The 17,166-nt window shown below is 46.1% G+C and overlaps 1 protein-coding gene across 1 annotated transcript in view; it reads left to right on the top strand.

Moving 5' to 3' along the window:
- Positions 1–13,894, top strand: part of COLGALT2 (collagen beta(1-O)galactosyltransferase 2) — a 91,683-nt gene extending 77,789 nt beyond the window's left edge. The window contains exons 7-12 of the mRNA XM_019635580.1: positions 2,445–2,521; positions 6,290–6,396; positions 7,015–7,147; positions 8,219–8,346; positions 11,815–12,021; positions 13,557–13,894. Coding sequence (XP_019491125.1) covers positions 2,445–2,521; positions 6,290–6,396; positions 7,015–7,147; positions 8,219–8,346; positions 11,815–12,021; positions 13,557–13,833 — 929 coding nt within the window. The 3' untranslated portion in view covers positions 13,834–13,894. The remainder of the gene's footprint in view (positions 1–2,444; positions 2,522–6,289; positions 6,397–7,014; positions 7,148–8,218; positions 8,347–11,814; positions 12,022–13,556) is intronic.
- The last annotated feature ends 3,272 nt before the right edge of the window (positions 13,895–17,166 follow it).

Here is a 17,166-nt window from a genome sequence, read left to right as displayed (position 1 = left end):
ATAAATACTGAATAACAATGGTGTATACCTGAAACTAATATGATATCGTATGTTAGCTATATTTTTAATAAACATCTTTAAAACGAAGACATATAAAGATTAAGAAAACAAAAACAAAAAAACAGTGTAGCCCAGAGTTCGGTGAGTAATAAGAACGCTATAAAAATAGCCATTATTATTTGTAGATATTGAAAGTATCCAGGAGTCAATGAAGCACATTGTTCCAAATGGTGGTACTGGGAGGGCGGTGTATAAGGAAGGATTCAATGAGGGATTGGATAAATTATTCATGATTGAGTCAGAAATGACCCCAAAAACAAGATGGAACATACTTACCTTCAAGTCTGATGTCAACAAAGACACATCCCTTCTCCACAGACTAAGTTTCTTAGGTCTAACTCATATTATTTCCTGTTTTTCTCTGTGGCTTAGCTGTGTCTTCAGTGGCAAATCCCTGGCATATTGCTTATAGTTTTGCTCAGTGGTGGTTTTCATGAGCCAGCCACTTTGGGCTTTTTTGGGGATACCTGTCCTGTGTACGCAATAACTCCCCGTGTTTGATGGAGCAAAGTGGCTAAAAGCAGTCTCGTTGGCTGAAATGTTCAAGCCACACAGGCCATGTGACTGCCAAACACAGACTATGAGCGTGGAAAGGGTAACTCCAAAGATACCCCCCACCCAGGTCTAAGGCCCAAGGAGGGAGAGCTAGACAGCTCCTCAAACAACATCATGAACAGGTCTGTATGTCGAGTTCCTTTTTTTCTGTACACGGCGGACCCTCCATAAATATTTGTTGATGTTGAAAGAAACTAATGAGGAGTGGAATGGATTAAAAAGGACCAAAACATTCTGGGCTGCGGATGGAAAGAGAAACACATGTACGGGAAGGGATGGGGTTGAAATAATGACCCCAGCTCGTGTGTTTGGCTTAGCGACGCTGGCTCACTACCTCCTCAAACGTCACATCATGTGATCACACATGGACCTGGATTCTCATTGTGCCTCTTTACCACCCCAGTGAAGGGTAAGTTAATCGCACCCTGTGGACAGCGTCTCAATCTGGATGAGCGAAGCTGTGCTGGTGTATCACACAGTGCCCAAATCTCCTTGGCTCCCTACAACGATGGCTTATTTGTGGCTATGCAAAGTCTGCAGCGGTCCTGGTGTCTTTCCTGGGCAGTGCCCACCATATGTTGGCACATTATTTGCGGCTGCTTCCAATTTGTGGCTTCTCTATAGGAACATATGAAAAGGTCGGACAATTAAGTTTGCGAACTTTCCACCATGTAAGTGCATGGTGGAAAGCTCGCAAATGTAATTGTCTGAGGTGTGCTACTATGAGCACTGTGACGGGCTGAGGCGGGGGTGGGCGGAGGGTTTGCTGAGTTGAGCGGCAGCAATCCACGTGGCTAGGACTAACTTCACGGGTGAGAAGCTGTCCTCCTCCATGTACCTGGAATAGGTGAGAATGGATATCAATGAGCAGTGGTAATGGTCATTCCCTACAGCTCTTCAAGCAACACAGGTCCTAGCTGTCATTTTAAGTTTTCTTTGGATTATCTCTTTAAGAAAAGCCATTTGAGTACTTTGAATTTGTGCAATACAAAAAAATCTTCAAGACCTGCTCAGGTTGTTTTAATCGATGATGCTACCAACCTTTTAAAATCTACAGTTTGTAAAGAAAGCGTTTGTTGAGTATCAAATAAATAAAATGTTTCTACTTAAGATTTGATGTCCCTCACTTCTGGAAACTTCCTTGTTAGCCCCGTACCAAGTTCTGGGACATGGGCTGGCCCTCGGAGCTGAGTTTGTGTTCAAATAAAGGACCTTTTGTGTACCTTAGCTAACCCTGACTGGAGGGGATAAAAATAGTCCTAGACTTTGACCATTTTAACCGTATAGAAAAAAGCATTAGTCAGAAAACATCTGGCCTGTTTCTGAGCTCTTTCATCCTGGGCCACCGTCAGTAGCAGCTAAGAGTTACTGAGCAATGGACTATGTTAATTTACTGTGGTGAGTGCTTTGTATGCAGGTATCATTTAAATTTTATAACATCCTAGAAGGTTCACTTTCATCATCCTGACTTTACACAGGAAGAAACAGGCTTAGAGAGTCACCTCATTGTGCCAGACCCTCACAGCCCAAGTCTGGACCCAGCTCATCTGACTGGAGAGCCCTGGCCCTTAACCATTGCCCTAAACTACCTACCAAATGCTCTTACAATTAAGTCTTAAGGGAGCTGAAGCAAATACTGCCATCTGCATGGAAACGAGTGCCCTCGAAACCAGCACCCTGAACATCGGGGTTCTCAGTCCTGGAGGAGTGCTGGGCACTTGTTCCTGCCCTGGACACCCAGCTTGTGTTCCCAGAGACCAGGCATGGACGGAATACTGTCCTGTGACTCTCACTAACAAAGCACTCTGCCTGTTTCTTGTGTCTTCCAGTTGACCGTCCTCCAATGGAACCCTCGCAGTTTGTCTCAGTGGTCCCGAAATATCCAGACAAGATGGGATTTGATGAGGTAGGAAAGGGGTCTGTGTGTGTGTGTGCACGTGCACGCATGTGCATGGGTGCAGCATGTTTCCATGGTTACATCGGAACGCAAGCCTGGGTATGTCCAAGAGCCACCACGACTGATGCAAAGTCACTGGGGTCTTGGGGGAAATTACTCCATTTTTGCTTCACCTCACGTATGTTAAAAAAGGAGTATCGGGGGTGACGGGTTAGCTCAGTTGGTTACAGCATGGTGCTGATAACACCAAGGTTGCTGGTTCGATCCCCGCATGGGCCACTGTGAGCTGTGCCCCTCTTTAAAAGAGTCAACTATGCCATTGTAGCATGAAAGCAATGTGTAACCAATGGCCATGGCTATTCCCCAATAAAATTTTAAAAAAAAAGAAGAAGGGGTATAGGTAAAAGTGATTGAATTGAGTCAGAAAGAAGTTACTATTTGGTAGTAAGAGTCAATTTGATATTGTTTCTAAAGTATTCCCAAATTTTATCAACCTTTTTATCCAGGTTCAAGGGTAGGGTAGGAGGATATATATTTTAGATATCAGGGGACTTGAGCTTTATTGCAAGGGGGTGGAGACTTCTGGAACTCTCTGTGCTTTATGTTCTCTCGGCCGTTTTTTCTCTTATGGAAAAAGGTTGGAGGGCAGCATTGAAAGGACAAAGAAAAAGGGAAAAAAGAAACCTGTTTCAAAATTCCACCTTTCAGCAGGCAAGAACTTCATAATAGCTCTCTGAGGACCGTATTTATTATTGCGTTTCAACCGTATAAAGAATGAGGCAGAACTGTAAAGAGATGCCTCTCTGGGTAACATGCACAACACATCTGATACGTGGCAAGGCCAGAATCGTGACTCCAAGTCATGGAACACCCCTCATGGTCCCTCATGTCATGTAGTTGCTGGTCAGTATTGAGGAGTTTGGTTGTCCAGAGGCTGGGACAGTGACCCAGGAATCCACAAAAAGAGAGATAATTTTTCATAGATTCTAGGTATGTCATAGGCTGAGCTTGGTGCTCTGTGCTTACTGCCAGTGCTTCATTGAAAGAAAATGCCTTGTTTATCACCCTGTACCATATAATGCATGTCCCCAAAGCACAGCCATCTTCAAGAGCTGCTGGAGCTGGGAATTGGGAGTTTATCTGTAAAATTGACTTGGAGCTGGAATGTGAAGGAGTGTTTCATGAATATTAAGCAGAAAAGAGCAAGCAGCTATTAAGCTGGGTCTACAGAGGGCAGAATGAGAAGACATGATTTTATGTGTGGGAGAGAGGAATTAGACTGAAGTATAAACAGTTTTTAAAAACAATCAGGGCTGCAGAAAATGTTGGCCCACACCACACACTGGACAAGTTTCCATGTGCTGCTGTAGCTCCCTTGCCCTCAGCTCTCACCAGCTGAGTTGTGTAGCTAAAAGAACCCAGGAGAACATATATTTATTCATTTTTCCCTCTATAAACACATTCCCTTGAGGACCAATCCAAAGCCAATAAAATGGGACAAAACCAGAATCTTCTATCTCTGCTCTCCCATTTGGATGTGGGTGCGAGGACTGGGCCACTTCTAGACTTCTAAAAAAGTGCCAATTCTAGGAAGTGACACAGCCTTGGCCACTACTTTCCTGAGCCTGGGGTAATCCTCTCTGTGTCTGGAACAGAGAGAGGAGGGTGGCAAAACAGATTTTCAGGGGCCTTTCCAACCCTCCCAGTACTCTGTGACCTTGGCGGTGGTGTCTGGGCTGCAATGGTCCGTGTGGCTCTTTCTCTGTTTACCATTCATGATGTATGAGCGAGCTGTCTGTGTTTTTCCTTCGTGGCTACAGTTTTTATTGCACTTGTCCTTGCAGGAACTGGGACAGGATTGTTATTTACTAAATCATCCCAGGCTGGAGGTCTCTGGTTTGAGGGGACTTCATTTATTTTTTTTTGCTGTATGTCTGTTAATGTTTTGTTTTGTTTTGTTTTGTTTTTGCTCTCCTGAAGTGACCCCAGGTAGCTCCCTGTAAACACATGAGTGACGCTCTGCCTGTCCGTAAAACTGGGGGATGGAAACTGCCCATCACAGTATAAGTCTAAACAGGTAGAAAACGAAATCTAAAAGAACACTACACATGAAGTTATAAAATCCCAAGTAGCAAGGCAGATAGAATCACTACAGAAATTGTTAAAAAAAAAAAATTACCCAGTTAGGTGAACAAAGGCGGTAATGAAATCATGGCGCAGCTAAGCCACTTTTCCTCTGAATCAGGTGATTTCTTACAGAGGACATCTTGCTCCCCCCATCAGTTTCTTTGTGCGGAGCTTTATAAATGGGTGAAAGTGAGAATATTTTGTAACATTTTAGTTAGGGTAGCTTATGGTCCCAGTAAAACATATAGCTTATTGATGATCACAGTTAGAATGATCCTGCGAACCAAAGCTTAACCCAGTATAGTCTGAACTCCAGGATGGTTATAAGACAGTTTCTTCTTTATTCTGGACGTAGGATAAAGCCAACTTTATCATAAACCACATATCACAGAAGCTCTCATCTGTGCTGGACTTAAGAGGTGAGTTTGTTCAACTTGCCTCTTTTAAAAAACGAGGGCCTGGACCTTGAATCATGACATGTCTTCCTAAATGTCACCTAGATGGTTAGTCAGGATGAAGTTGGCATCACCTGACTTATTCCTATAGGATTCGCCTTTCCCATGGTACGTGTCATCATTTTTCCTAGCAGCTGAAGTTTCCCTCTCTTGGAGGAATAGTTTAATGTTCAAAGCGAGTGTATTATTGCTTCCAGCAAAAAGACCTTATTAGAATACTAACTGACCTGTAATAGCATTCATGGGGCTTTAGGTATTTCTGTGGCTCAAATCTGGGAATAGTCAGGAGAGCTTCATTACCTGAACGTCCCTGTCTGGCCTCATGTATGTATTTGGTGCAGCCATCAGGAATGTAGGGGCGAAAGTGAGGTGCTCCTAGTAGGCCCAGCCCTCACAGGAGGAAATTTGAATGCACGCTCTTCGGGACTTCATGGCCCAGTAGGGTTCCTTGCTATCGTGGTTCCTACAGGTCCACAGGATGTGGAAATAAAGCCTCTCTGTTTCTCCCTTCTCTCTCCTCAAAGGGCTACCCCCGAGGGCAGAACCCCTTCTCTATACTTCTTTCAGAAAAATTACTTTGTCTCTAAGGGAGTTGAATTTTGGCAAAGAAGCTACTAAAATTGAGACTTTGATGGTTCCGTTTGGAATCCTTGGAAATAAAATGAATATGTGAAGACTAGCTTTTTCTGTATTCTTTGAATGTCTTTAAATTTATCTACAGTGGAAACTGAGGCATAAGAACTGGCCCAAGGCAAACAAAACACTAGTAAATAACAGTCAGGTAGTAAACTCGGGTCTGCCGACAAATTTAACCACTTGCCAAACTGCCGCGTCCCCTTTAGTGCTTATGCTTTGGGTTTAATTCATCCTTGGTCTCCTGAAGAGTAACTCTTTCAACTTTCCTGTCTCAAGAGCAAGGCAGACACACTCATCAACCGAGCATCAGAGAAACAAAGAGAGAGTTAAGTCATTGCAAATGGCTCCGTTTTGAAAGTAATTCTGTTTGGATTCATGTCATTTGACCTGATATGAAATATAAACAAATCTTCACCACCACAGCTTTGCCTATGGTTTTCACTCCTTATTCTAACAAAAACGTTAAAACTCTGGCCCCTACATTTACGTAAATTCTCACGCAGCCTAAAGTGAGACTGGAGTAACCCGTGTGTCTCTTTTCCTTTTCTCCCCGCATTAGATTTTCATGATAAACCTCAAACGCAGAAAGGACAGGCGAGACCGGATGTTACGCACCCTGTATGAGCAGGAGATTGAGGTCAAGATCGTGGAGGCCGTGGATGGAAAGTGAGTCGGGTTTCTTCTCGAACCCTTGCAGATGTGGTTGGAGTGGCGTTGAGCCCTCTCTGACAGGTCTGGGTGGGAGGAACCCACAGCCATTAGAATATAGACCCATTTTTATAACAGCCACATGCAGCCTACTTTGGGAGAAATGGAGATAGAAGTTAATTTCACCATGTCGATCAGTTCTGAAATCTACTTACCATCCAGCCAGCCATCTCTGGTCTTCATTGTGCTGAAGACTCACCCTGGAAACCATGTTCCCATCTCTGGGGGTTCTTGCAATGGTTGGGGTGCTGTATGGGAAGGAATGCATTCAGAGCCTGATTTAGAGCAAATTGTCCAAACTTGGGCGACCTGAAGAAAATAAGTGGAAAAAATGCACAACGGTCTGTGTATCTTGTTGCATGAGATGCTAGCCGCAGTCTGCCTGAGCTGATCAGTTTTCCTGATACTGCTACTGGGACACATTAACCCTGAGGAACTCATAAGGAATGACGGGAAATCTGTGACATTTTTCTCTGGGTGCATCACGGCTCTAGGAATATGCAGAGCTCTCTTCCCAGTTTCTGTGGTGGGGACCTCTGAACTTGTTAATTTTCAGACATGTTCTCTGTCATGCAGGGCACTCAACACAAGCCAGCTGAAGGCCCTGAATATTGAAATGCTGCCTGGATACCGAGATCCCTACTCCTCCAGGCCTCTTACCAGGGGGGAAATTGGCTGCTTTCTTAGCCACTACTCGGTCTGGAAGGAGGTAAATAAGGCTTCCATTAGATGTGCAGTTATGCAGTAAGGAGGAAGGAGAGTGGGACTTTGCAGGTGAACCCATAACTGATCTGGAAGTATGACCTGGAAGTTGCTGTTGCCTCGTGTCTTCTTCTGACATAAGACAGCAACAAATAAGGAGGGGTAAGCTTGGTGCCACTCCGGAGGATGACAGGGGGAGATACTCATGCTCTGAGTGCCATGCTCCTATTGATGCATTCTCATCCGTAGTGGGAATGTCCTGCATGTATCTAGCGTGTCATCATTTATTAAGTGATTTCACACAGGAAGCCACACAGAAGCCATGGTAGGTGGGTCAGGAGGGATGGGCCCATTTTACCCAAGAGGAAATAAATCTGTTGTCCAGGCAAGAAGTGGCAGTGCCAGGCCTTGAACCCATATCTTACAGATTAGACATTGATGGGGTGGCGCTGGAGAGTGGGGTTCTTGATGAAGGGTCCATTCTCATAAGAGAAAAATCCCTAACAGAGGCCCCTTGGATGGCTTCTGTCTTTGATCAGTCTATGCCCATCATTTTGGGGGGTTTCAATGAAATGTAACGGATAATGTATAAAAGTATGTAGATCATAAAATACGGGCCAATGAAATTTCACAAACAATATACCCATATTAACCAGCACCCAAATCAAGAAACAGGTTGCCGGCATCCCAGAAGTAACTCCTCCTGTATTTCCCTCTAGTCACCTGTTCCCAAGGGTAATCTCCATCCAGCTTTTAACAACAGCAAAAATAGTTTTGTCTACTTTTGTATGGTTTTTTTTATATGATTGAAACCCTATGACATGTATACTCTCTCAACATTACGTTTGTGAGATTCATCTGCAACACTGCATTTAATTGTAGATCATACATTCCTAATGCTGTAAATAAACCACAGTTTATTGATCCATTCTACTCTTGATGGGCATGGGCTTGGAGCCCAGTTTGGGGCTCTTACATACTATGCTACTCTACTCTCAACATTTTAATACTTACTTATCTAATAAAAAATAGGGACGGAACTTTTCATAGGGTGTCTTCCCCCTGATCACCTGTACAGGTAATTGACCGAGAGCTGGAGAAGACTCTCGTGATTGAGGATGATGTGCGTTTTGAGCATCAGTTCAAGAAGAAGCTGATGAAGCTGATGGATGACATTGACCAGGCTCAGCTGGATTGGGAACTGATGTGAGTGACAAGACAAGCTTATCAGAGTGTGCTGAGAGGCACGCAGGCCTTTCCAAGGGGCAGTGAGCCCCACCTCCCAGCTGGTGGGAGATACCGTTCAAGCTTCCACTTAGCTGGTTTCCTCTCCACAAATGTTCCCAGAAGTGAGGAGAGGATAGCCACTGGGCTCTGCAGGGCGAGGAAGCAACTATGGGAGGTTCTTTGTGAGGTCTGGAGTCTGCCTGCAGCTATCAGGGGCCTTCAGACTGAGCACTCACTGGGGAGCATAGCAGAAATGCCACCATGAAGCAACCTGGGCCGTGGACAGGCTGTGCAGAAGGACGAGGAGGCGTTTATTCAAGGGCAAGCATCCTGGGGCCCACTGGAGCCTCTGCTCCTGGGACAGCAGGTTCCCTCCCCAGCCTCTCAGGGTGCGGGAGGTTTGGCAGGGAGAGCGTTCCCCAGTTGGGAAGGGAAGCTGTGCAAACAGGAGAGCGCTGACTGCTGGGCTCCATGGAGGGTCAGAGGCTGGGGCAGGAAAACCAGGCGCATCAAGCAGGCGCTGGCTCTGAGCTGACATTTAATTAATGCTCACTGTCTGCTCAACTCACAGATGGAGTTCTCTCTCTCTCCTCTCTCTCCCTCTCCCTCCCTCCCTCCCTCATTTTCTTTTCAAACTAAAATGACACTTTTTACTTCTCTCCAATAAGGCAGAAAGTTCCAAGGGTTATGTTCGCTCCCCAGCTGCATGTCAAAGGCAAGTTCATCCAATCTGCGTTCCTTTGGAGCAGCTGCAGCGGACAAGCTGTCCCCACTCCTCCCACCCTTGGAGGGAAACTTGACGATGGGCCCAGGTGGAATATAGTTCTTGTTCTCTCAGAAAATGTCCCACTCCGAGTTCAAAAGAAACCTAGTCATGGTTCAACTAACCCATGGGAAATAGACCCAGAAATCAGTACTATGGGATAAAAAGCGACTGGCTTCTCCTCAGGGAGCAGTCATGTGATTAGATTCTGCCCTGTCCCTTAAGATCATTGTTGTTTCGATGTCACCCAGAAGTCACCACGCTTCAGCCTTTCTGAATTTGCTCAGCAGCCTGTGGTTCGGGCCCCACAGGCATGGGGCCTGGAAGCTATTTTATCCTCATATGACATGTGCTAAGGTCACTTTCACTTAAGCCTCAGAATCACTGAACACCAGGGAGCCTAAGGCTTAGAACTGGCACACGTCCCTGTTCATTTGTTGTTTCGTCGGTGTATTTCTTGGGACAGAGCACCAACAGATCCAAGAAAGAGGAACGATTGTCCTGGAAGGAGACAGGGGGGGAAAATATGTTTTCTAAATTTCACAGACTTCTCAAGTCAAAATATTCCACTAAAATCTATTATGCACTCTTAAAGAATTATAGTGGTTTCAAATTTTTCACCTCTCACTTTCTAAAATGAATAAGAAACAAATGTTACTTGAACTCCATATGTGAAAGCTGATAGGCTGTCCATGACTGCTATATTAAACTTCTCCAGAAAAAAAAAAAAGAAACAGTAAATGAGAAAACTAGGACAAGCCATTGAATCATTCAGGGCAGCGCTGTCCTTTAGAAATACAACATGAGGGCCGGCTGAGTGGCGCGCTGGTTAAGAGCTGGCTTGGGACGCCAGAGGGCCCCGGTTCAGATCCCACATATAAGGGCCAGTGACACTGCCCTCCACAGCCAAGATGCTGAACAACAGCTCAACCTGGAGCTGGGCTGCCGTGAGTCGCTGGCGACGACATAGGGCTGCAGCCCCTGTGGCAGTGGGTTGCAATGGGCTACCGTGTGTAGCCAGCAGCCAGCGTGAGCGGCCAGCAGCCGCAGTGAGCGGCCGTCCAGAAGCCGGCAACTGATCTGCCTCGCCTGGGAAGAGCGCAATGATGGTGCCAACTTGGGCCAGTGAAGCAACATCCTCCACAACTAGACTGAAGAACAAAACGACAGCAACTTGTCTGTTCCCCTTCCCCCAATTCCCCAGCACTGTTCCCATCCCCCCAATTCCCCAATAAAAATCTTAAAAAATATATATATATATATATAACATGAGCTACGTATATCATTTAAAATGTTCTAGGCATGACGTGAAACAGGTAAAAATAAATTAGGTGAAATTAACTTTAATAATACGTTTGCTCTAACCCAACACATCCAACTAGTATTTTAACATGTAATCAATACTTAAAAACTAGTAATGGGCTAGTCTACATTCTTTCTCGTGCCTTTTTCAAAATCCAGTGTGTTTTATACTTACAGCACGTTTCAATCCTGATGCTAAGTTGTCACCTGCTGAAGTAAACTGTAGTCTTACCAAAACAATAAGTTTTGTTTAATAATAATAATTGTTTTATTTAAAACAATAAATTTTGTGTAGTAAATGTGACACATTTATTAATGTGTAAAATATTTTATACATCTTCAATTTTAAAATTTCAATTAAGTAAAATTAACAAGTTGAGGACAAACTCAGTTCCTCAGTCGCTCTAGCCACATCGCAAGTGCTCAGCAGCAGCTTTGCTTCCTCTTGATGATGCATGAGTGAAATTCAAACTCTTTAGTCTGAAGAGACAGTGGCTGAGAGGATGTAAGTTTTATGTCCTCAGAACTGAAGGTGAGCATGGACTTGGTCCACAAATCCTGGGATGTTTTGACAAGAAGAATCCCTGGAATGCCGAGATCAAAAAGAGGAAGTCAGCTTTCCCTAGCAGGCAGGAAGCAGGCACCTCCTCAACTTGCTCCAGGCAAGTGGGAGACAAACAGGTTCCAGACAGAAGTAATGGATCACAGATCCATGAGTGGCCGATGGGAAGGAGGCAATGGCTGAGGATACATCTTGTGTTGCAGAAGTTGTTTGCTGAGGACAGGACATGGCTGGGTACCTTTCTCCGAGCAGAGAGCTCAGGAGAAAGCGTGGGAAGAGCTAGGGGAGTGTAAGGGGGAGAAGGCCATGCAAGCGTTGTCATTCATCCCCCCCCAGGAAGAACCCCCTTGGGTTCCTGGGTCTTTTACAGCGACTGTTTCTTTCCCCAGCCTTTTCTGTCCTGTGTTTACCACCAGCATTTGGAGAGCTGTGCAGAAAACATGGAAGACTAAAACTCTGGGGACTTGAAAAGGACAAACTCAGGATTCTCACTTCTGGCCCTTTTTGTCCCCAGCCAACCTCTGTAAACACAGCTGGAAATCCCATGCCACCTTTGGGAAAAGCTCTGAAAGATCTTTTAACCTCTCTGCATCTTAACTTTCTGGCTTAAACACAGTCTGCTAGGCAAGAGTAGATGGGGTGTTGATAAATGGACCCTGGAAATGGCCCCACTGATGACAGATGATGACGTGATGTGCTTTGTGGCATGATACATTTACTATAAAACACAGCTGGTCCGAGCTTTCAAAAGTTTATGCTCCGTTCATATGGCTGTCTAGTCTTCAAATTGGAATGTTCGCTTCTGCCCATTTCCTTTTAGTTATATTGGTAGGAAGAGGATGCAAGTGAAAGAGCCAGAGAAAGCAGTGCCCGATGTGGTGAATCTGGTGGAAGCTGACTATTCCTACTGGACGCTGGGCTACGCCATCTCTCTGGGAGGAGCACAGAAGCTGGTGGGAGCCGATCCTTTTGGGAAGATGCTGCCAGTGGACGAGTTCCTGCCGATCATGTACAACAAGCATCCCGTGTGAGTAGCCCCAACTGGCCTGCCAGTACCGTGGGCACAGCCTGTTCATTATTTACCCTCTCAGTTTCTGGGTCGTACTTGATATTTTCTAAAGATGCACTGCTTTCCTAAATGACCTTTTCATAATCATGACGTAGGGAGGCTGATCCCGGTGCTTATCCCCTTTATAAATGGGGATGATGGGGCAGAAATGGTGAGTGTTGCATAGGGGTCCTCGTTAATACCCAATGTGTAATTTAACCGGACATAATCTGCTCAGTCCTCTCCTTGTCTTTGATCTTCTTACTTCCATAAACCCGTACACCTCAAGGTGAAGGTCATCTTCCTAAGTACCTCAAACTTGTCAATTCATTTCTCAGTCCACGGTGTGTACTGTTGCCACACAGTGGCGCACAGTCTCATCGGGGATCCAGACCTACGAACAGTTGTCGTGATACATTGTGATACCTGTGGTCACAAAGCTGTGTTAGAGGCTCGTGGAGAGAGATGGCCTCTGAGCAGGGTCTCCATGGAAGAAGGCAGTGTACCACTCAGGGGCTCTGTAACCCAGGAGTTCACTCTGACCTAGCACTCATCAAAGGGTGTGGTAATCAATGGTTTACTTGTCAGTCCCCCCAATAACCTGTGAGTCCGTGAGGCAGGAACAGCCTTAACATCTCTGTGTCCTTAGAGCCTAGACCAAACTCTATACACATAATAGCTGCTCGATCAGTGATTCCTAAACTGACTGATGGAGCAGGAGACCAGATTCTACCCTTGGATCCTTCTCTCAGTTGCTGTGAGATCGCCTCACCTCCATGGTCTTCAGTTTAGTGGCTGAGAGTTCCCGATGTCCACCTTGCTCATTTCGTCTCCTGTCCTCAGTAACCATGGAGCTCCTCGCCCTGTCATGCAGCATGTCAGAGACCAACTTTATCTCTGCATCCTGGCAGAAACATGGAGGTCAACCAGCATTCCCTTAACAGAAAGGACATTAATACCTATGGTGCACTCACTGACCTAGGTGCCGAGCAGAAGTCACCTCATATCATCTGCACAGGAGCCCTGGGATGGAGGTCACGTCAGCCCTCAAGTGTATACTCACAGGGAACTGGAATGCAAAGCCACGTTGGCATGCCTCCAAGTCCACACCAGTCCCCTGACCCCCTTCATTGCCATCCAGATCCAACTGTCTAATTTACTGATCTAGGAACAGGGCATTTTCTACAAAGCGGTCACATTTATTTGTTATTATAGTCCACCAGAGCTTAATTCTTACCTATTAGAGTAAGACCCCAAATGCATCTTTTAAACTCATCTATCCAAATACAATAGAAATAGCCTGACTTTTTTTGTGCGTATTTGTTTTGATCATCTGAAAGCCTCTAATGATCTCCTTTATTGTGTTTATAAAGTTTTCCACAAAGGACACAATTTAAAAAATCATCAAAGGAATCTCTGACAATTTAAGAGATAACAAGCAGGGCCCCTCGCCCTTGTCCCGTGTCCTATACATGTCCAGCCCCCTCACGCACCTGTGCACCTCTTGTTTTCAGAGCTGAGTACAAGGAATATTACGAATCCAGGGACTTGAAAGCCTTCTCCGCAGAACCCTTGCTCATCTACCCCACACACTACACAGGCCAGCCGGGCTATCTGAGTGACACGGAGACCTCGACCATCTGGGACAATGAGACAGTGGCCACTGACTGGGACAGGACACATTCCTGGAAGTCCCGGAAGCAAGGTCACATCCACCACAATGCCAAGAACACAGAGGCCCTCCCACCGCCAACCTCCCTGGACACGGCGCCTTCGAGGGATGAGCTATGAAGGCTCCACGGGGGTTCACCACCCATTAGTTTTTCTAACGGGCTGTTCACCTGTTTGCTCCGGTTTCCTCTTGTGGTCACAGTCATCTAACCAAAGTGTTCTAATGTGATTGATCAAAATTAGTGTACTTTTGACGGGGGAGGGGGGGGTGGGGAGAATAAGGAAACTAAACCCAAATTTCCTAGGATGGCTAGAAGATAGGCTTTATGGCAACTATTAAGAGAAACTTAAATCTAGATACCTAGTCCTTCAGTTCATTACCCGTATGATACTGATCCTCACATTAAGGTTGAAAAATATGGCTCAGAGACTCATCCAAGAGAAAGGTGATCACCGCACTGTCATGTCCATAGATGGGTGGGCAAGGCAGCCATGCCAACTGGACCACACCTATTGGTCTAGTGGGCCTATTTCATGTCATAGATGTGACCTTGAAAACTGTGTATGTAACAAGTTTGTGGGGGGATAAAAATCACATCACTTAGAATCAAGTTAATTGGGCTTTTTGTTTAAAGGAACTCTGTCATGAGCCTTATTGCAAAGTGAGGTTTTCACCATAGTCCTCGTTATCCAACAGGGATGGGTATTGATTGGGTCTGTCTGAGACTTGGCCTTGGACTACCATGGCAATTAAAGCTCTCATAAAGAGGTTCCAGTTTGCCAAGTGGGTAGGGTTTAGTAGCTATTTGGGGGTCTGTGTAGAAAGTTGAGGAAAAAAGAACTCAAACTTTGGCCTTTTTGATTGTTGTCCCTTGAGTTAGGATGCTCTATTTATGAAGATAAATTTAATATATAAGGGATTAGGGCTGGTTTCTCATCTCTGTCCCGGGGCTCCAGGGTGTCAGACTTTCTTCTCCACCCCTAAGCCTGGGAATGTATTGCAGGTGTGTGTTTTACGAGTTACTGTTAAGGCAGAGCACATTTGTCAAGCCAACAACTGTCCTTGCCTGGGTTTCTTGTTCTAGTTTGAATTATTTATTTTATAAAATGTGGGGGAATTCATTATCTGTAGGAGAAAGTGGGGAAACAAAGGTCTCAAGTTTTTTCATGGCACCCTGGGGAGCGGTCCGCGCGGACACATTAGTTTGTGGATCTGGTTCTCCCATATTTCCCAGGTGGACTCTTCTTGACTGGGAAATTCTAACCACCTGGAAACAAATGATTCTGCATTTCAGGTGAGACCTTGGTCAGAAACAGTGGACTGATCAACTGATTTAGGCCAAGCACCAAGGAGGCTCTAGGAGCCAGCATCTGGGGCAGGCCACCTCTCTGATTTCTTCATAGAGGGATTTTCTGTAGAAGGCAGCATAGGACTACATCGCCTCTTCCAAGTCCACAAACCTGTGGTCCTCGGACATCTCATGATGGCTTGCTTTGGGTCTATGTTCTCATGCCCGCAAGCAGTAACATTTTGCTGCAGAAATGGCCTCCCCAAGCTTCCTGTCCACACACTCCTTGCTCGGTGTCCTCCATGTTGGAGCTTCCTGCTTTGGAGCCGTGCCCCGGGGGCAGGGTGACTGCAAGTGCCAGCTTAGCGCTCCCCATTGGGGGCCCAGGCTGCAGGACAAGGCAGCTCGCCTTCCACAGAACACCCGTCTCATCCTTCCTTCTTACTTACTGCTGATCCTCTTCTACATTGACGAGTAAACCAGGAGACGGAAGTTATTGGCCGACTCCAACTTTTACTGCTTAGACATAGCTGTCAGAGCTTGACTTTTTCTTCTAGAAAAACAGAAAGAGCACCTGGAGAGTTTGTGGAAAACCCTGAGGTGATCCCTAAGGTTTCCTTGGGTAATATTGTTTGCGTATTTTAGTGTGTGCAAGTGTGTGTGATGTTCATGATAACTTTTTTAATGGGGTGGGAGGTGTCTAGCGTATTAAGAGTAGAGGAGGAATCAGTTGTTTTTTGTGTGGTTTTGTGTCATAGAGAATATTTTTCTTTTCCTTTTTCTCCATCAGCTGGTCTGATGGGTTTACGGATTCCCATTCTGAAAAGACATTGGTCTCACATCCTAGAATTTTAGATGAGGACTGTTCTACTGTGAAGAAAGTTCTGGCTCTGTTAGCCCAGCCATTGCTTCTCCTTGCTCAGGTCTGGAATCCCAAGCAGTGTTTTTTGCTGTGAACACTGTGAACTGCAGACCCAGCATCTCTTTAAAAAGTCGTCTCTTCAGCAATCCGGGACTTCCTTGACCTCATTAGTCTCCCTGCCTCCCCTGTAGTCTTAAGCCAAGTCATCTGACCTTTGCAGTGTCAGGAGCTTTGCATCCAGCCGTGCGTGCCACCTGCTCTCTGCCTCTGGAAGTTCAACTCCGCCTGGATCCCAGTCTGGATCTTGGGATCTGAGGTGGAATCTTCTGGACCGACAACCCCGACTTTAGCAGCACTGGTGCTGCTGAGGCTGGACTGAGCAGCTACCATTTGCAGAGGACACAGTGCATGGGACTTGCTTTGAGTTCACTGGGTCCCACCTGCAAGAACTCTGGAAAATAAGAAAGGACCAGTACCCCAGCACCCTACACTGTCATGCTGTGTCATTTCAGGAGAGGAAGTGATAAACTACTTGCCTTCTAGAGCTCTTTGTGAAAAATTAAAAACAAACAAAAAAATGGCTCAATTCTACGATTGTTCATTGGTTCCCTCCAATACAGATCAGTGGCCAATGTTGTTGGGGTTCCAGGTCTGCTCTGGAACAAAGCTGTCGGGGACCAGGGGTCACCATCACTGCTGCGGGGTCCCTGTGGCAAACGAGAGGGTGGTCACTGACTTTCCTGTCCGGCGGGGGTTGTTTTAGACCGAGGGGTACAGGTGAGTCAGCTGAAAAGGATTCTAGGCGACACAACAGGAGTCCCCAGTGGGAGGGTGGTGGGGGAGGGTCCAGCTTGCATTTCTGTGCTGTAGGTCAGTCTGTCCATTCACCTAAAGGTACTGGGATGCTCGTCCAAGGCCAAAGAGCTTTATCCTGGGCAGAAAAAGGAGCATCCATGTTGGCCTTAGCGGCCCCCTGAATTTCAAGTCAAGCTTCCCCAAAACTTTAAACCCCAGACCTGAGCACTGCCCTGTTTCAGGCCCTGTACTGGGCACTGAGATACACAGACGACCAGGAAAGGCCCCGACAGCTGTGGCCTCCACGGTCCCACGGAGCAGCCATGAAAGCAGCATGGCTTTACTTCCGAGGTTGGGACAAACAGGGCCGCAGGACCCCAGGTAACCTGGTTCTGCGGAGGCGGCCTGTGGAGGCAGTTGTGCAGGGAAGGTGAGAGTTGTGTTGGTCTGGGGGCACGCGTGGGAGTTCACATGAGGGAGGAGGGTTGGCACGGGGCACGGGAAAGC

The sequence above is a fragment of the Hipposideros armiger genome, unplaced genomic scaffold (genome assembly GCF_001890085.2).
Source record: "Hipposideros armiger isolate ML-2016 unplaced genomic scaffold, ASM189008v1 scaffold_22, whole genome shotgun sequence".
In the NCBI taxonomy this organism is placed as follows: Eukaryota; Metazoa; Chordata; class Mammalia; order Chiroptera; family Hipposideridae; genus Hipposideros; species Hipposideros armiger.
The sequence above is the reverse complement of the archived record's forward strand: the minus strand, read 5'-3'. Positions and strand labels throughout refer to the sequence as shown.